Source organism: Sparus aurata, chromosome 14 (assembly GCF_900880675.1).
Source record: "Sparus aurata chromosome 14, fSpaAur1.1, whole genome shotgun sequence".
NCBI classification, from domain to species: Eukaryota; Metazoa; Chordata; class Actinopteri; order Spariformes; family Sparidae; genus Sparus; species Sparus aurata.
Genome location: NC_044200.1, coordinates 21,245,608 through 21,265,810, shown reverse-complemented (window position 1 = coordinate 21,265,810; position 20,203 = coordinate 21,245,608). Strand labels below are relative to the sequence as shown.

The window sequence follows — 20,203 nt, the reverse complement described above, 5'->3', positions numbered from 1 at the left end:
GCAATTAACTAGATGCACCCGTTAAAGGCTGTCTCTATTTTCCCCAAAATTACCACCAAATTTAAAAGTTACGTCTGGAAGATTTCCAAGGAAAACACTGCATTAATGATGAAATCACTGATTTAGGTTGTAGAGGATACCGTCTTTGTGATGCACCGACATGATCGGGCTGCACAATAAAATCCCTCTAATGCTTCTCACAACAATTCCGACATTTGCATTAGCAAATAGGCATGGCATCAAACAAATGCTCCTGAACTAGAACGACGAAACAAATCCTGATGCGTGAGAGAGGCGGAGGCAGCTCGAGCAGTAAACGTGGTCCACTGAGCGAAAACACTGGAATAAATGAAATGAAATAAATAGAACGGATTCACTTTCAAAGACCACAAAGATTTGAAACCACTTCTCACATATGATAGTTTCTGTATCAGCTGCACGAACACTGACAGGAAATCCCTGCTTTCAAATCTGAAAAGTGAACGCTCGCATCAGGCTGCAACGAGCCGGAGAAACCGTCTCTCACCGGCTCAAGAAGAGGCTGTTCGTCATCCAACCTGAGTGATCCGATTACAGGTGGACAGCTTTATGTCAGCCAGTTTACGCTTGGCATTAAATGCGACTCGGGTGACATCTTGTGATCGGATTCCCGCTCAGTATGCAAACAAAAACGTGACATGAAACAAAAGGACGTGGCGTATTTTACACAGAGAAAAGCAATATCTTCATGTGTAATGTTTGCCGAATTAACAAGTAGGCTCAAATAGTGGAGAAAGTTTTGAAGACAGTGTTGATAAAGTTTATAAAGCTTCTATTAACTCCACAACTCACAAAATTGAGAGATTTTTAAAGGGAGTCTGGTGACTTTCCTCACGAGCATCAAAAACATAGTGATTACTGCTTAATGTTTACTATTTTTGTAACATTTGATATCAAGGAAAAGTTGTCTACTTTCATGAATTTAGCTTAAATGGTGAAATCAGTTTAAACATCGTGTTCAACAGCTGCTAAATGTTTGCAAGTGGGTACGGAAACAGACGCAGCGGTGCAACAACAAACTGACACATTTTTTAAAGAAATTAACAACCTAATGTTTTGCATTCAATGCAGAATTTACAAGAAGGCAACGATGATTTAGAATTTATTGTAGGGAAGATTTGTGATGTTGGCTAAGTTCCTCCTCACTCCAAAACTCTTAAAATCACAGGTTTTGTTAAGGGAGTCTGGGGATGATGCTGTGACTTTACTTCACAATCACGCAGCACTCAGTCTTGATGCTCCGACAGTCTTTCATGAAACAAAATAAGAATCTCTGTTGTGCTGCAAGTGATGTGTTCATGTTTCCAGTTATTTTAGGATTTATTGATCAAACAAATTACAGAAACTCAACACTAACTGTCATCAAATCCAAAATAAAAAGATCCAAGACAAACATGCAAATCCCACAGTCAGTAGAAAAGAGAAGAAAACCAATTGTGGCCTAATGATCCACCACCAGATGATACGTCACCTACCCCTTTCATTAACTGCTACCATGGGAATACCACTTTGCCTCATTCACTTCATGCCCGCCCAGCAGGGTTTGCCTGACCTACATTGTTCTTGCGCGTGTGTGCGCATTAACAAAAGTGGAGCACATTTGTCTAAAAGACTTGACTTTACTGTGTCAGGACCACGTAGACCTGCCGAAGCACTCCTTCAAGATGGGGATGAAGCTGGAGATGGTCTCTCCGTGGGAGCAGCTCCAGATCTGCCCCGTTTCTGTCACCAAGGTGAGTCACGCCGCGAGAACACAACGCCTTATCTCATACATGTATATATATCAAGCCGACTCGTCCCTGGAGCATTCCTCAGCTGCCTCTCTGAAAGCTTTTCCGCCAAGAATGTAGCCTTGTAGCCTCCGCTTTTATCTCATATGTGTTTGAGGAATGTCGGCTTCTGTTTATTCATCTGGAGACTTTCTCTGCTGCTGGAAACTAATCCAAACGTCTTCCTCTTCAGGTCTACAGCGAGATCTACTTCCAGGTGACGCTGGATGATCTCTCCGTTGACGTCAAGCCTCGGTTCGTGCTGTGTCACGCCAACTCTCCCGGCATCCTCCCCGTGCAGTGGTGCCTAAAGAACGGCGTGGGTCTGGAGCGGCCCCGGGGCTACGAGGGTCAGGACTTCGACTGGGCCGACTACCTGAAGCACAGCGGGACGGAGGCGGCTCCTGACGCCTGCTTCCCTGATGTAAGACTGGGGAAAGTCCTGATTATATATTTGACCCTGCGTACGGAAGACGACACACTTCGTCTTGATAATAAGAGTTGTTTAAATTAGATGTGCGATGACTACGTGAGGTCCTCAAAAAACAAAATAGTCGAGTAGCTGTGGAGGGTTTTCGCTCTCTGGCTTCAGGGTGCAGAACGAGACAAAAGAAGACTCTGCACTCTGAGACTTTCTTGGACTCGCATCACAGAGGTTGAGATTTACGCTTCATCTGGAGTGTTTCCTGACACCGTGTTGCGGTTTTTAGAAGAGAAAAAGGCCCTCGAGGATGAGGAGAAACTGGTTGGATAAACAAATGCAGTTCCAGCGAACTTTCCCACCTCAGAGCACACCTGTTTCAACAGCGCTGGGAGGCAGGACTGACGAGCAGAGACCGCCCTCACAGTGCGGGGGCTACATTTTACTCGAGTACTACTTAAGGTGCAACTTTGCGGTTACTTGTACTTTGAGTATTTCCACTTGCACTTCCCCAATTTAGAGGCAGATGTTGCACTTCCTACTCTCCTTTAGTTACCTGATACTTTGCATTTGATCTCAGAGTCGCCTGCATTCTTCGTGGAAGTTGTTGAAGGATTCAGGGACATTGATGGACAGCGGTACGGGCTGACACAGATTGCGGGCGGGATTTTGTTCGATCCCTTCTGACATGTTAACACACGACGACCCTGTAAAATCACTGATGGTTCCCCTGTGCAGGAGCCTTCAAGGCCAAAATCAGGGTTAAACATGTAGACCAGCTGCAGGTTATCTGAGGTAACATCGCTGTCCTAGATGTAAAATAAACTCTTCTTCTCTCTCTCTCTCTCTCTCTCTCTCCTGTACCCTTCTCTTCTTCTCTTGTGTGTGTGTGTGTGTGTGTCTGTGTGTGTGTTCAGACATGGCAGAACAGAGGCTTTGCCAAGGACATGTGGCTGGAGGCGGTGAACCCTCACCGGCCAGCGGAGGTGTGTGTGGCTCAGATCACACAGGTCAGAGGACGCCTGCTGTGGCTCAGACTGGAAGGTACACGCTTTTGTGTGTCCGTGTGTGTGTGCGTGTGTCCATGTGTTTGTGTGTGTCTGCACAAGCACGAGCACATGTGTGCGTATGTGTGTGTGTGTGTGTGTGTGTGGAGGATTAGGTGTCGGAGGATTAAGTGTCAGAGAGGACTCCTGCTGTGTCTCAGAGTGAAGGTAGAAAACACAGTGTGTGTGCCAGTGTGTGTTTGTGTCTTAGCATGTGTGTTTGTGTATGTGACGGCTTTCTCACCTCCTCCTCTCTCCCTCCCTCTCTCCCTCCCTCTCTCTCTCTCTCTCTCTCTCTACCTGTCTCCAGGTGTGGCGAAGCCGCTGTCACAGTGTATCGTGGACGTGGAGTCCATGGACATCTTCCCTGTCGGCTGGTGCGAGGCCAACGCTTACCCTCTGACCCCTCCACTCAAACCTGTCTGTACGTACACACACACACACACACACACACACACAAACAACACACACACACACATATTTACTCTGAAGTGACAGCCTAGAGCAGACTCTCTTTTTCTGTCTCTTTCTGCAGGCCAGAAGCAGAAGAAGATAGCGGTGGTGCAGCCGGAGAAACAGTAAGAGAGGCGAAACGTTTATTTGTGTCAACACTCGTCACAGGTGGAGTTTGACTGACGGGAGTTTTTGAAGGTTTAAGCTGATTGTGTTTTGGAGTCGAAGCCCCAGAATGATGAATCTGGACTGATATGCAGCACCGATGACTGATAAAACACACAATATGAATCAGTAGATTAAACATTATGTTTTAAGAGCCTTCACAGTCACCAGAACTGAGTAATTAAATGTTTACAACATCTGTAAATTACTCGTTTCGAAGGGAGGATATTGGGGTATAATTATATACTTTCTTAAAATAGCCTAGTCTGTAATAAGAGGCTTCATTCTACCAATCATGGAGGGCAGGAAACGGCAAGTGATTATTCTGTTGGTGAAGAAAACGATTCACAGGGTTCGTACACATTTTTCAAGGTCAAATTCAAGCACTTTTCAAGCACTTTTAAGGGTCATTTTTAAGATTTTCCAGCACCTTACTGCTGGGGTAAAATACGTATCTAAAGGAATATATATACTTGTGATTTTTTTCTTCACTTTTTATCACAATTATGTACATTGTATTATGCTGCAAACATCTAAAATTATATTCTAAAATAGCAAAAACTTCAGAAATTAATTATCCAGTCTGATCCCAATTTTGTAAAAGACACAGAGTTATAATGTCAAGCACTTTCAAGCACTTAAACTAAAATTCAAGCACTTTTCAGACCTTGAAAACACAACATTGAAATTCAAGCACTTTCAAGGATTTCAAGCACCCGTACGAACCCTGGATTCAGTAATCTTTAGTTGCAGCCTCAGTTCATATCGAGCAATAAAATCAAAGAAAAAGACCAACAGACTTTTTGCAGTTTGACGATTCAGAACTCGAATTTGATGAATAAAAAAAACCTTAAATTAATTTCCGATGCGTTCAGTGGCAGTTAAAAGGAAACTGAAACTAAAAGCTACATGTATCCGTCAGATATCTCACTGTAAACTAACTGCAGCCGTCATCTGTTTCACTTCGCCGCTGTCCGCTTCATTCCTTTTGTTTTCTACCTGAGGGCCGAAAAGAAAAAGCAGAGTTTCTTCAGAAAACCCCTCCGAGGTTTTTCTCCCTCCATCACTCCGAGGCCGTTAATTGAAACAGTGGCTTTATAGAGCAGAAATTGCTTCCCCCCGCGGCGCTGATTGATTCTGTTGACAAATGACACGTTACACCGCCGCGAGTGTCGGAGGAAGAGAAACGGCGGTCGGAGCGAGCACGAGGAGAAATATGAGGATCTTCGGCAGCTCACTCATCTAACCGCTAACTCCATCTCTCACCTCAAGTGGAATCCTTTAATCAATAATCATCCCGATCGCTTTCTAGCCCACATACCTCTAAATCTGAAACTGTAGGAGCTGTTACGAGGATTGATCGGCTAAACGAGCGATTATTCGGTCGCTCTGTTGTTTCCTGTCTTGATTACATCAGGCGGATAATTTCATTGATTAGTTTGAGGGTATTGATTGATTGCCCTTTTTTTTTTTTTTTCCCCCCGCAGGTTGGCTCCGGCCCAGCCACCAGAGACGACTCCCGTGATCCACTGCCAGCCCGCCGCCACAGATCCAGGTAATCAAAAGCCACATCACACACGATTTATCTCCAGTAATTATTGCTAACGAGCTGCTTTGATGAGAGTAAAGGGAGACGAACGCTCTTCAGATACTCCCACACTCGCAAACGTTTTGTGATGCTCAGTGTTTAGTTTGTTTTTTTTTAAGTCTCGTCTCCGCGGAGAGACACGACAGATGAAAACAAAGTGGTCAGATCGCCCGTCCTGTTCACACGACTCAACTTTCTGCATCGGGAGTCTTGTGGTTTTCACACTACATGACTGATCAGCGGCAGAACGGTCACACCCTGTGAGATCATTCACGAGAGAAGATGTGCGCGAATGACTCCGTCCAAGCAGTCCAGAATATGTCGAGAAAATAATGATGCGCAGCACCGAAAAACGTGAAACTGCCCGTTTTATTGTTCATCGTGGTTCAACAAGGAACTATAAGATATCATCGCTCCAAACGAATAGATGCAAGATTAGACGTGTTTCAGAGAGATGTTGTTGATAAGAGGAAGGTCTGCTCTCATTGGCTGTGCAGGAACGATCCTGGCTGCCTGACTCTTTAGCAGAAGTCAGCTGGCAAACCGTCCCAGAGCTCCTCGATCCGGTCTTTGAACAGTCAACACGAGCCATGTTTCCATAAAATGTCAAGCGAAAAGCAACTTTTGAGAGTCCACAAAAAAATCCTGTAATGTGAAGTCGGCCTAACTTATCATCTTTCAAACATCCAAACAATCTGACTTAAAGGGATACTTCTTTTTTGAAGTGGGGTCATATAAAGTACATATCTATAGTCGATCTGTTTCCTACCGTAATCGCCGATCAGCGCAGCCTCAGTTTGGAGCAGCACAGAGCCGCTCCAGCCCAGACGCTCAGCTTTGTACTGCAGTGAACGGGGTTCAGCAAAAAAGCGAAATTAACCACCTAAAACAAGGCTCACCTAAACATTTTTACATCAGGTCAAGTGTACGTTGTATAGGTAAAATTCACACCGCTTTACAACGCCGTCAGACCGCGCTTTCTTTTGGCACTACATTTTCTCAACCGCAGAACCTCCGTATCCCTACGCACGAGCGTAACTGGGCAACAGCTGATCTGCGAGCGGCGGAATACAGCGCGAGGCCCTGCTGCTGGACGAGAGGTTTACGTTCGATAAAAACAAAACTTAACTCTCCGTATCCTTCCGCATTAGCGCTCGTGCGTAGGGATACGGGGGGGTTCTGCGGTTGAGAAAATGTAGTGCCAAAAGAAAGCGCGGTCTGACTACGATGTAAAGCGGTGTGAATTTTACCTATACAACGTACACTTGACCTGATGTAAAACATTTTAGGTGAGCCTTGTTTTAGGTGGTTAATTTCACTTTTTCTCTCTACTTCTCCAAACTGAGGCTGCGCTGATCGGTGATTACGGTGGGAAACAGATCGACTATAGATATGTACTTTATATGACCCCACTTCAAAAAACCCGAACTATCCCTTTAAGTGTTTATTTTGTTCAGATTTCTGGAAACACTCACATACTTTTTACTTGAACAGGGTGGTGAGCTGCTGTGATTACTGTCGTCATTTTAGCTAACTTCCTGTCCGTTTTGCAGCACAGATAAAGATAAAGCATCAAACTGGAGGATCCTGCTCTCTGTCCTGATTGGATAAAATCGGCAGAGATACCTGAATATTTCTTTTCTCTTTTTCTGCATAAGAAGAAGGAGATAACACCAGTTACTGAACTGGTACTGAGTCAAACCTTCGTGTAAATGCAGAATTATGATGAAAGAGGCACTTTTAAGATTTACCGTAATTTCATTTCCGGGCAAGCTAATTTTTAATGGGAGTGCTACGGGCACTTTTACGCTAGCATCAAAATCTCTATTTTTAAAACAGTAAGAGGTCTCGACACAACATGAAACTTTGCTCGTAGCATCACCAGGGTCTCTACACATGAACACGAGCGTTGAGAACATTGTTTGTGTACACAGAGTTTACTAAAAAGAAGGTTTTTGAACTACTCACCGTTGGAGCTGGATCTCCGGCGTGCCGTCGTCATGGCAGACAAAAAGTGTCGATCCCCGAGTGCGACCTGACAGGCAGGAGGTCCACCATTACTCTCCCGCCTGTTAGCTCGCACTGGTTCATGTGTAGAGACCCTGGTGATACTACCAGCAAAGTCTCATGTTGTGTCGAGACTTCTTACTGTTTTAAAAATAGAGATTTTGATGCTGGCGTAAAAGTGCCCGTAGCACTCCCATTGAAAATTAGCTTGCCCGAAAACGAAACCACGGTAAATCTTAAAAGTGCCTCTTTCGTCGTAATTATGCTTTCACAAGAAGGTTGGACTCATATTCAATCACAAATCAAGCCTCGGTTGCTTTTTGGCGAGAGTTTCACTTTAACACTTACATTAATAAGAGTATATCACTTAAGCAGCCTTGTTTCTGACAATGCAGTGAGTTATTTCAGCGGCGGAAAAGCCACGCCTGGTGTCAGAGTGATGCTTTGTGCGCTTCAACGAGATGCAGCTCGCGGCTCCGGTTTGCACTGTGACCTGTTGAGTCTCATTTCCTCTTTGGTGCAGTTTATATATACGTCCAAAAATACACACAGGCGAAAAAAACAAGAGCTCGCTGAAATGCCGCGGCGGAGGAAATCCTCGTCCATCGCTAATGCATTAGAGAGCTGAGACATTTCCCCTGCTATCAGATTGTACTGGAGCTGCGAGTATTTGGCCGGTTGTCAACTGGAAGGAGGAAAAAAAAAAAAAAAACCCACACCCACCGACAACAACACAGAGCCAGGACTGCAGCATCTTTTTCTAATCGTGTTAAACTGAAGTGAGCCTCTTACTGGAGGAAATGTTCGCTGATAAAAACATTCAGAAAAGTTGCTCACTTAATATTCGAGCACAAGTTTGGTGTATTTTTTTTTTTTTTATGTATTACAGCAGCCGAACCAGCTGTGCGAGATACATTTTGACGTTTTTGGGTTTAACATCATGTACGTCGGAGCACAAAGAGAGCAAGCGGGCTGAAGCGTTGTTTCCAGGAGACCCTTGCCCTGTTTAAAAACCACCCACTCGCTCATGCATATTCATCGCATCACCTAATTACCATTCACCCCTGGCGCCGCGGTTCCAGGTGCTGCAGGAAGGGCAGCGGCGTCGTGTCGACCCTAATTCGTCTCGTCTCGGCCCAGTTTGAGGCGGCGTTCACCTGCGAGGCGAAACGTAAAGAGTCACGTCCTCGTGAATATGTAAGAATATCAGAAAAACAATGCAGCACACAGCTTCGTACTCCAAACTGTGGATGAGGTTCCTAAATGAAGACAGTTTTCTGCCAAAGAAACCGTTCTGGTTGTTTCACACGAGAGGTTTCTGTATTTGTCGTTTGTTTTTTTTTTCCCCTCTCTGTGCTTCTTCTTCTTCCTCGCTGGTTTGGAGTGGGCGGTGCTCAGTTCGCTTTCCAAAACAAAAAAAAATCAAGATTTAGCAACATTCGAACCAGAATCTGGTGACTGCTGTTGGGCTGTTCGATTGTTTTGCCTTTGAAATCTGATCAAATCACACCCACGCAGTCCCGATGAAACAGATTTGATGATTTTTTTAGAGTGTTAAACTCTTTTTTAAATTATACCTTAATGTGTTTAATCGTGATTGGTGCATATTTTGTCGTTGGGACCACATTTTCAGATCATCATGAAGTGTGAAAGCTGTGAAAAGCAAAGTTAACTGTTAAGTTATTCTCACAAGTCCCAGCCTGTACTATGCAAAAAAAAGACTAAAGCCCTAAAAATAATCTTAATTATTAACCAAAAGGAACGAGCAAGCTTTACTTATTTCTTTTACAGTGTTTACAGAAGTGAACTCCCTGTAATTTAACTACATTTTGCAGGAGCTTGCTGGACGTTCACTACATTAACGTTTACATTTTGATTTGTGTAGTTAAATTCAGTGTTGTCAAGATCGCGTAAAGACCAAAAGACCAAGAATTTGAAGACCAAGGCCGGTGCGAGTCCAACACCCACATGACTCACGGATAAAAATGCAGAACCTGCAAACAATGTGCGCTCCTACAAATTACCTAAAAGATCCACATTCGTATTAAAACCTTGATCATGTCTGTATGTGTACCATGAGAAATGTCATCCCGAATTTCATTTGTGGGTACTTTAGTCGGTGCAATCTTTGTGCACGCGTCAGATTTTCTGGATGACTCTTTGTCTTCCGATACAAACCACCGCGACGTACAGAATGTATCAAACAACTATTCAATACACGTGATTTCCCTGCAGTTGCGGCCTTGAAATAAAATCCAGAGTCGTCTTTGTCTTGGGCTGAAACAAGACAGAGTAAAAATGTGAGACGACACCTTCAGCTGCATATTTAAAAAAAAAAGGCCTTGAGAGACCAAAAGACTGATCTGAAGCACCACAACACTGGTTAAATTACTTCTTTTTTACAATTTTTTGTGTTATTAACTACTGCAACTACAAAAGAAGAGGACCGGCATGTTTGACCTGTTTTTTCTATTAACTTAATTAGGAGGATTTTCACCTCTTTCTGTTTTGTTGGTTTGTGAACAGCATTACAAAAAAACTACTGAACATATTTCCACGAAACTGGGATGAAGGATGGGTCTCGGCCCAGAATAGACCCCGTTAAGTTTTGGTGTGGATCTGGGAAAAGGGACGGATCAGGGAATTTGTTTCTCTCTTTGTTAAAATTGTGAATTTCTTCAGACATTTTTGGTCATTTCTCAGAGGAAATTGAATCTTGATGCTGCATTTCTGTGGCTGTAATTTATGTGAGGCTGCCATTTTTCAGCTTCTATGCGGTAACGAGAAATGCCAGAGGTGCGCAAATTCAGGTCTATCGGGTTTGATATTGGATTAGGCCTGATTGAATTAAAGGGGATTTGTTGGGCCTTGGCTGAGGTATGCGCTCTACGGATTTCATTCTCATATATCCTCTTCATTGTGCTGTTTAACCTCCCTGTTTCTGCTCTCTCCTCTGTGCCAGGCTCAGCCAACGGTCGATACTGCTGCTCCAAGATTTTTGTCAACCACCGCTGTTTCTCAGGGCCGTACCTCAACAAGGGACGCATCGCCGAGCTGCCGCAGGCCGTCGGACCCGGGAAATGCACGCTGGTCCTCAAAGAGGTGGGCTGATGTCGGAGGAGAGGAGGAGGGCGGAGGGGGAGCGGGTCTAATCAAAGAGTGACACACTATCAAAGGGAGAGGAGGGTGGAGGTAAAAGACGAAGGGTGAGACGGCGATGTCTTGTTAACCACCTGCAGTTTCCCAGCGGTGCCTTCGTTTTAATGTGAGGAGCTGTCAGTCAAGCGTGTTTACACGCACACACTGCCGCTGCCGCTTAGCAAAACAGCTGCTTAATTTCTCCAGAGACTGTTTGTGAGTGCGCCGTCGACAATATATGCGCGCGATCTGTTAAAAGACGGCGATCTGTGTTTGTCTTTCCAGTTTCTCTTCTCTTCATGTTGCTGCGGTGGCTCCCGGTTCTTTTCCTGAGAATTTCTCAGTTGAAGCGGGAGTTTATTTTTCTTTTTAATCTGAACTTTCTCGCCTTTTGCCTCCAGCTGCTGAGCATGCTGATCAACGCCGCGTACAAGCCCGGACGAGTCCTGAAGGAGCTGCAGGAGCTGGAGGATCAGAGCTGGGACTGCCAAGAGGAGACCCTCAAAGCCAAGTGAGGAAAACACACAGAAGTGCAGGAGGGAGTCAGACATGTAATTATGAGCCCTGATGGCTTTCACAGGGGGGAGAGACACTGCAGGTGAAACTTTGTATGACAAGATCTCTAAACATATGCAAATAAATATGCAGATGATGACTAAAACTGCCCAAATCAGACATAAAGAAACGGCTCGATAAATAATGTATACGCCGTTGGAATCTATAAATCATGATCCACATCAGAGTCCTGGTTGTAGCTGCTCAGTGAGTCCGACACCGTTTCATCCCTCAGGACTGTTCCGCCCGGTCTCGCCCGGCTGTGCTGTGATTGGCTCCTCCTCGTTTGCATATTGAAGCAGAAATACAAATGGAAAAGTGCGGAGCGAACATGCACCATCAGGGAGACGTTTAGATCTTGTCTGTCAGTCAGAAGACTCACTTTTTCATGGCTGGCGGATGTTTAAGACGGGTTTGATGTTTAGAAGTCTGGCTAGGACACCTTTTGGACGTCCTCTGTACTTTCTTTTTTAGCAAATGCCATTTTCAAGACATGTGAACAGAAAGTTCAAATTTCAACCCTATTTCAGGATACTGAAAATGCAAATATGCTAACTTATTTCCAGGTTTTAGGACTTAAAAATGTCCCTCAATGCTGGATATGACTGTAGAAAGAACAAATATATATACACGTTAAACCAGGTGTCATCAGATTCCCTATTTTTAAGAAATACTTGCTTTCAAAACTCTTCCTCCGAGTGTTTTTGTGTTCTTTATTCTTCCTCTCTCTTGTTTTTTAGTGAAGTTTAACCCCAACCCTCAGGAAAGCAAACCAAATCAATACAAACTGACCTTTTAGGAGCAAAGATTGAGTCAAAAGACAGAATTTCAGCTTTAATTAGGGTCCGTTTGAAAGTTAAGAGAGCGGACTGACTTCAGAGAGGCCGCACCAGATCTCAGGTCAGATTCGCCCTCGAGCGCTGCCAACGGATCAGCTCACCTTTCCTGCCCTCCGCCATTAGACGGGAGATTGCAGAAATGACCCCGAGTCACCCTGAACGCCCTCGTCGGCTCGAGCGTCTGAATTCAGGCCAGCTCTCGTGAAAAACAGCCCGCTTTTACGGCAATCATCATTCCTTGTCGAGTGCTTTGATGGATCACAGATTTACAGTTTAATTATCATAAATAAAAGTGTAATCGCTGGCTGACATTGTCTCCACATCCCTCCCTGCTCCCTCCTCTCTTTGTTTTCAGGTACAAAGGGAAAACCTATCGCTCCACCATCCGGATCGTCCGCCTCGCCGACCAGATCCCGGACTTCTGCAGGAAGGTGTGCGTGAAGCTGCAGTGCTGCTCGAACCTCTTCAGCCCCGTCCTCGTCACCGACAAGTGCTCGGAGAACTGCTCCGTTCAGACCAAAACCAAATACAGTGAGTGTCTGTAATTAAACGCATCACTTCCTGCACCACAGCTATGAAGGGGACAGAAATCAAAGCCCGTGACTGCGCTGCAGAGTGTATAATTGCCCGTGATGAGTAGCTGAGATTTTTGTTTTGGGTGTATTGTTCTCGACATCTGCTGTGCGTCCGCAGCCTATTACTATGGGAAGAAGAGGAAGCTGTCCAAGCCGGCGGGAGGAGAGGAGACGGCGGAGGGAGAGCCGGCCAAGCCGACGCGCCGCAGGAAGAAGAGGAAAGCTATCTTTGTGCAGAAGAAGAGACGCTCGTCCACCGTGGACTACACTCCTGCCGGCTCACCGCAGGTTAGATAACGCTCCTCTTCCTCTTTCTCCTCTTCTTTCCTTTCTCCGTCTCTCTTCCCTTTTCTGAAGTCGCGCTGAGAGGCGTCCCGTCGAGCAGACGAGTGGATCGGGTGTATAAATATAAACATCCCTTTTTATGACGGCGGCAGGAAGAAGACGAGCCTCACAGGCAGGAACTGGAGCTCAGCTGAGAGTTTTTAATTTGGTTTGGACGAGTTTAATCGTAATTCACATCTGGGCTGCTCCACTTGAAGGCCCTCAGATGTGGAGCGTTTGACTGGTCGGCGGCTGGTTTTTGGAGCGGCATCAGTCATGTAGCCATGAATGATCTGGTGCTTCAGTTTCATGGCGCTGTAGCGTAGTTTGTATTTTATGTTCTTCATGTACTTATGTATTGATGAGTTTGTGTTGTGTGTCGTCTCTTGTGTAGGTGGTTGAGTTTAATGCTACCGGTTCCTATAAAAAATGAACTTTATATTAAAATAAATCAGATTGCCATGAAGTGATCGAGCAGAGGAGGACTGCTGCAAGTGATTTCATTATCAATATCTTTCTCAATTTATCGATTAATTGTTCTTTCGGTTAAAAGAGCTGAAAGATATTAGTCGATAAATTGATCAACAGAGGATTAATTAAGAGCTATTTTGATGATAAATTAATAATTTGAGTCATTTTTCAAGCACAATTTCCCAAAGTTAGTTTGTTCCCTCTTCCCCAATGTGCCGATTTTCTGTTTTACATCATTAGAAAGTGAAAATCGTTGGATTTTGGGCTGTTTGTCGGACAAAACAAGACACTGACAAATGTCAACAGATGGGCATTTAGTTATTAATTTAATTGATTAATGAAGGAAACAATCTGCAGATTAATCAATCATGAAAATCCAAAAGTCCAAAACTCAGCTATGCAGCTATGTTGATTTAATGTGGCTTAAACTATCCAAATATTTTATTTTTTTGTCAATCAACTTATTAATTAATCAAATTATCTGTACTAATCAAAATGCTACAATCCTACATAATCAAATCAAATAATTGTATGTTTGTATTTAGGTCCAAATTTACTCAGTTTTTAATGATGACAGTTATAAATCACGAACTTCATATTTAAGAACTGCAACTCCAATATTAGTTTTTAGCACATTTCAGCATTTAATTGCTGTAAAAAGAAAGCGCAGGGTCAATAAGACGGAGGTAAGTGAAACATATTAGTTAGTATTCAAAGGGAGAGCAACTATAATGTTTGTGATTTGCTTAAAAAGATGGTCGGTAGTTTTTTTTCCTACTTTCCCAGAGTCAGAAACTAATAACTACTTGAGGACAGACTTGTTTTCTTGTCTGAAGTCGTGTCAAACAGCAATATGAGGCCATTTTGGCTCAGCTGTCGAGTATATATGGATGATCAAATATCACAATCATGATCCTGTAAGCATTCAGAAAGTGAGCAAAACCAAACAAGTCAACTAATAGAGGCCGTGCGGGGAATCTTAGTTTACCAACTTGGAACCTGACCTTTATACAAACTTATCCAACTCCTATCTAAACTCTCCATCCTTTCCTTCAGTGGAAACTCTGAGGAAAACGTGAGTCACGCCGAGCGTCACTTACAACGAACTTCAGGCTTATCTCACCTGTTTGTGCTCAGCTCAGATATCTATCTCCTGTGAGGCATCGATGGAGCTGAAGAGTGCTGAGTGTTTTGACTGTCACTTTATCTTTTATCAAACAATTTATAAATAGATTTCAGCAAAACAACTCGCAGGAAAGTGTGTTCGAAGAAGTACCGCAGAACCACAAAGAGTTTTTATTAACCTGCAGCGACGATGAACGAGTTGAAGGCCAAACACAGCCGGCTCACCTCATCCTCCTGACTCTGAGCTTTACTTCTTCTTCCCGCAGGACAGTGACGAGGGAGAGGAGGATGAAGAGATGGCGTTGCAGTCGGGCAGCGAGGGCACCAGCTCCGAGCCGCGCGAGGACCACACCGACGCCTCCTCGGTGGAGGTGACCAGCAGCCGTCCTCGCCGGGCCGCGACGCTGCGCAGGTCCTTCAGCAGGAGGAACACCACGGGCAGCCAGGAGGCTCCCGAGGGCCGCAGGAGGTCGACCCGCTCGCTGTCGGCCTCCAACCAGAACAAATACCAGCCACCCAAAGGACAAGACATGCAGGTGAGGACAGAGAGACGACACGCTGATGGAGCTTCAGCGGTTTGTGTCCTGTTTACTGATACGTATAAATGTCCGTGCTGTCAGGTGGAGGAGGAGGGTCAGCTGGTTCTGGACAGAAATCCTCTGGAGTGGAGCGTAGACGAAGTCGTCCAGTTTATCAACTCGACTGACTGTGCATCGCTGGCCAACATCTTCCAGGAGCAGGTAGATACACTAACACATTCCTGAGCATCAAATCTACATGCTGCATGCTAACCCTCCGCCCAACGTAAGCCCGAGCCCAATGTCAACCCTCATAGTCAGTTTGAAGGAGCGAGGACCAGACAAATCGCTCACGTATCTCCTTCTTAACACGAAGGTGTAAAAGAGCACAACTGTTCAGATCATCAAGGATACATTTAGATAAAAAATAAAAAGTCAGGTGAAGTTTCGTCGTCCACAAAACATTTCTGGAGCGTTCTCCAAAACAGCTAAAACGTTAAAAAACAACTTAAAAAAATCAATAAAATGGCTCCAGTGTGGCATAATCCAAGTCTTAGGAAGCCCCACGATCCCAAATTGATTTGAACAAAAATGTTATTTACACCCTCGATGTGCAGTCGTGGACTCACTTCAGACAGGGTGCACACCAACCAGTGGAACATTTACTCTTTCGCTGATCCTCGCCTGCATTTTCCACTCACAACATATCGAGCCAATATTTGTATTTAACTTCAGCTCAGATATCAGGAGGTCAGTCACCGCCCTTGATATGTTGTTGAGTGTTTGATTAGATATTTATTCAGCCTGTGACGTCAGATGAGCCTGACAGCAAGCCAATTAACACATTGATCAAAACCCTTTTCTTCTTTTCTTGACTTTTTTACGGTTTATTCAGGTTTGTTTTAAGAAAATCTGTATGTGTGTTACTTCATTAGAGGCTTATTTGTATTTTTTTCAACCTTAAGAGGAGCTAGTTTTTTATTAACTGCAATAAACAGATAGTTTCTGGTGTTACATTTGAGCCTGAGGTGGTGAAGGAAAAGTGAAATGCCCACCAGGAGTTGGCCAGTTTAACCTGAAAAACAAGTAAAAAGCTGCAAAAGCCAAAAGCGTGGGAACCCGTCTCTTCTTTCTCCGGTTAAATATTGATCTGTTTTCTCTTCCTCTGCAGGACATCGACGGTCAGGCTCTGCTGCTGCTAACTCTGCCCACAGTGCAGGAGTGTATGGACCTGAAGCTCGGCCCCGCCATCAAACTGTGTCACCAGATCGAGCGCGTCAAGGTTGCCTTTTACAGACAGTACGCCAACTGATCGAGGAGCAGCACGTCACCCACTGAACACCCGGGCAGCCGTCCTGCAAGCCTGGGAAATGTTGGATGTTGGATTAGGTGCCTCCTGGTGGAAAATTTGGGAAGTTTTGGCAATGGAGTCAGTGCAAAGGGATCTTTTTTTATGTTTTGGAAAGTTGCTTTGGAAGGACACAAAAAACGAAGACTTGTGGATTAATTTCTGGGACGCTGTCGGTGTGAAAATGTGATGCAGCACTCACAAAAAAGGAAGAAAAACTTCCCCCGCTGTCGACTCCGGCAGAACAAAACACATCGGAGTCGATCCGAGTGCTTTACTGAACTGTGAAGAAGTTATTTTGAGAGGCTGAGGACTTGTTTCTGAAGACATTTGTGTGTTTATTTCTTGCTTTTCACTTCCATTTTATTTGTGATAGAGGAGCATTATAGCATTTAAGATAAAAAATGAGATCGAGCTGAAGAGTTCTCCCCTGTTTTGGTTGACGATTGGTTCTGAAAAGATATAAACGAAAAGTATTTAACAAACCGAGAAATAATATATTTGGAATATTTATTGTTAACCTAATTTATAAGGAGCAATCTTCGTATTTGGATGTAGAGAAAATAATTGAACAGTAACGTCCACATTCACTCCTTTTCCCCACAGAAACAAACCTCTACAAGATATTTAAAAACCAGAATCTGCATTAATTTACATTTACACTTCAGTTTGTGTTTGTAGAGGACGTAAACGTGTCCCACATGTTGTTTTGGGAGAATAACTCTCGTAATAAACCCTCTGAAATACTTCTCATTGTTACAATCACATGAAACAATCATGTAAGCTATTTTGTGTCCATCTATGCAAATGTGTTGCAGATATTTTTGATAAGTAAGAAAATAAATTTCTATTGATTTTTATCTGTTTATCTTGGACTCTGTTTTGACAACCGTTTGTCCTGTTACAGACAATGAATGCTTTTATTGTAACAGCTGATAAAAATGTAGTTTTTAAATGTTATTCTTGTGATTGGGTTGCTAAGACAATCTAAAGCTAGGCAGCTAGGCTTTGTGGGTCACCAGTAATAAAAATATACACTATAACGTTTTTTTTTTTCAGGGGAAAAGCAAGTAGATAGGAAATAAAAAGGGACCTAAAACGGAACCCTGTGGAACACCGCAGGTAACGTGAGTTGTAAAAGATGAGTAAAAACTGAACCTATAGTGCCAGGTTCTTTAAAAAAAAAATTAAGATTAAAAGCTATTACAGTGCCCTTGATGCCCACCCAGGATTTGAGATCTGCAAATCGAATCAGTTTTGTTTATGTCGCCCAAAATCACAATCACGTTGCCTCAGTGGGCTTTACAATCTGTACAGTGAACAGCATCCTCTGTCCTTAGAGCCTCGATTCGAGTGAGGAAAATTTTAATTAAACAATAAAATGGCAAGAAAGGTTTAAAAGATGGCTGCCCAACGTGTGACCCACAGGCCAAAAGTGGGCCGCTATAGGTTTTTATTTGGCCTGCCAGATGTTTGTATCAAGAATGTAAAGAACGTAAAGGAAAATAACATTTATATCACTGTTTGCACTGTTTTTATGAGGTAAAATAAGGAAAATAGGCCAATGTAGGATCCCCGAGGAACGACTGAGGTCACCCTGAGAGGCAAGTGGAAAAAAAACAATTAGGAACTTCTGAAGATTATCCTGACAAGGCGTTTTCTTTTACCTGTTTTTAAGTCATAAACACAAAAACAATTAAGAGCCGACTTGTTCCTCTCTGGGTTTCCATATAGCTCCGTCCTGCATCTTAACAATATAACAAAAAAATCTGTGCTTGTGCTTTTTCTCCGTGCTCCACCATTAACTTTCAGCTTTTACCCTCCAAGAGAAAACGTTTGGGCACCCCTGGTCTAAAAAGGATTAAAACGGCGCTCTCCCCCTTGTCAGCTTTAAAAAAGGAGGTCACCTGTTACCTTGAGGAGGGCAGTCGTGTGCTATTTAAAGCAATAAACCTGACTTACATGTCTCCAAGATAGCAGTGTGACACATTAAAGCTTCAAGTTGGGTTGAAACCACATTTTTTTCCAGAAGTTTTGGAAGGTTGGGTTTCTTTAAAAGAGGTTGGACTAAAGCTAGGTTTGCTAAGGAGCTGTTAATAATCAATAAAATACTGGGAACAACTGTGTCAATAACCTCTTTGGGAAATTTAGTTGGAATTATATCCAGGCTGGTTGATTACATGCGAGATAATAATGATTTCAGGTAAAATTAACGACAATACAGGTTCACACTTCTTAGAAAGGGCATGCAAAACATTTTCATTATCAAATTGAGGATTTTGTTGTTGATCCTGAATCTTTATTTACAAACGGTTACGCATCTAAATGTTGCGACACACTCTCAAGCGACTTAACTACAACAGATGACATGGAGGAGGATTAAGGGTTAACAGGCACTCCCTCGTGCTCGGCGGGTTATAGGAAGTCAGACCTCGCTGCGGTTAACAGAACAAACACGGCGATGCACAAAGTCATGTGAAGAGGAACCACACTCCTCTCTGCTGCGCGCTGTAATCCATTTAAACAATCATACACTTACATTGTTAGTGCCATTACTTCAGCATTTATACTTTACAAATCATTAACCGATTACCTTTCACTGATTATGAAGTAGTGCGGATAATCAAATAACAACCGAGGAACTAACGTATGCTAATTATAGCATGTCATTGCATTACAGCGCTGGAAATACTGAAGAATTCTCCTCAATCATATTTTGATAAATGATTGTTGTGTGGTGATAACAAGTGTGGTGCTGTGCATCAGTTGCCAGGGGCGACAGGGGAAGATTGTGGAGAAGCTTGATCATGATTTAAAAACTATAAAGAGGCAGTTGTTACTCCTGAACAGAAGGACACGTTGTAATTGAGAGTGTATAAAAACACCTAACAAGAGTTCAGTTAGCAGAAAAGTCTTAATATTTTTGCTTAAAGTGATGGAGAAATTAAATAACCAACCAATTAAATATCATCAATAATGGTCAAAAATGTTGCTACGATAAGGGACAAATGATCGACATTGTTCGGGATACATTTTGTGAAACAGATATAGCTATAATTAATCAATAAATGACTGACAAGGTTAGCTTGTAGTAATGTTATAAATGGTTGGAAATGTTGGATAAACACAATCAAGAAAGGGCTGATAGCCAAAAGATAGAATTAAACAAAAAATGCCTGAAATGGCTTAAAGGGAGGATAAATGTTCCACTAAAAGGGGCTAAAAGTAATCGATGAATGGTTGGAAAACGTTAGATAAAAACACAATGGAGAAATGGTTGATGGCCAATAACTTAAAGTAATCCAAAAATGATTGAAATGGCTAAAAATAAGAATAAATGTTCTATGAAAAGGGGCTAAAAGTAACTGATACGGGGTTAAAAGAGTTCGCTAAACAACGGAGAAAAGGTTGAAAAAGTAATTGGAAAATGGCGGAAGTGACTTAAAGTAAGGGAACAATAGTTGAAACAACTGGCTAAGAGTATAGGAAGAAGTGTCTGAAACACATAAAGGTAAAATCCATCAATAAAAAGTTAAACAGTTAAAAATAACCTCAGACAGTCACACTGTAAAGTTCTTACTCTTATAATGGTAATAACTGATTAATATATTGACGTGGAATAAAAACATTTTTGAAAACAGAAGAAGAAAGCAAAGAACAAAGAAAGTGACCAACATATAGTTGTATTTCAAAATGTGAGCACCGTCACAGTAATTGCAGGATGTCAAATAATGTAAATTGTGATGATTTATGCAATTATTTTTTACTTAGGAAGAAACAAACACAAAAACAGCTTTTGACGGACACTAATGTATTCCACAA

General features: G+C 43.0%; 1 protein-coding gene across 6 annotated transcripts in view; it reads left to right on the top strand.

The window, feature by feature from the left end:
• Window positions 1–17,241, top strand: part of sfmbt2 (Scm like with four mbt domains 2) — a 55,343-nt gene extending 38,102 nt beyond the window's left edge. For all 6 annotated transcript variants that reach the window (XM_030440365.1, XM_030440367.1, XM_030440362.1 and 3 more), the window contains 13 exons: window positions 1,671–1,772; window positions 2,002–2,232; window positions 3,147–3,273; window positions 3,586–3,699; window positions 3,811–3,853; window positions 5,381–5,448; window positions 10,451–10,590; window positions 11,028–11,137; window positions 12,376–12,551; window positions 12,714–12,883; window positions 14,782–15,051; window positions 15,136–15,255; window positions 16,205–17,241. In XM_030440365.1, the coding sequence (XP_030296225.1) occupies window positions 1,671–1,772; window positions 2,002–2,232; window positions 3,147–3,273; window positions 3,586–3,699; window positions 3,811–3,853; window positions 5,381–5,448; window positions 10,451–10,590; window positions 11,028–11,137; window positions 12,376–12,551; window positions 12,714–12,883; window positions 14,782–15,051; window positions 15,136–15,255; window positions 16,205–16,345 (1,812 nt within the window). In that variant the 3' untranslated portion in view covers window positions 16,346–17,241. The remainder of the gene's footprint in view (window positions 1–1,670; window positions 1,773–2,001; window positions 2,233–3,146; window positions 3,274–3,585; window positions 3,700–3,810; window positions 3,854–5,380; window positions 5,449–10,450; window positions 10,591–11,027; window positions 11,138–12,375; window positions 12,552–12,713; window positions 12,884–14,781; window positions 15,052–15,135; window positions 15,256–16,204) is intronic.
• Window positions 17,242–20,203: the final 2,962 nt, after the last annotated feature.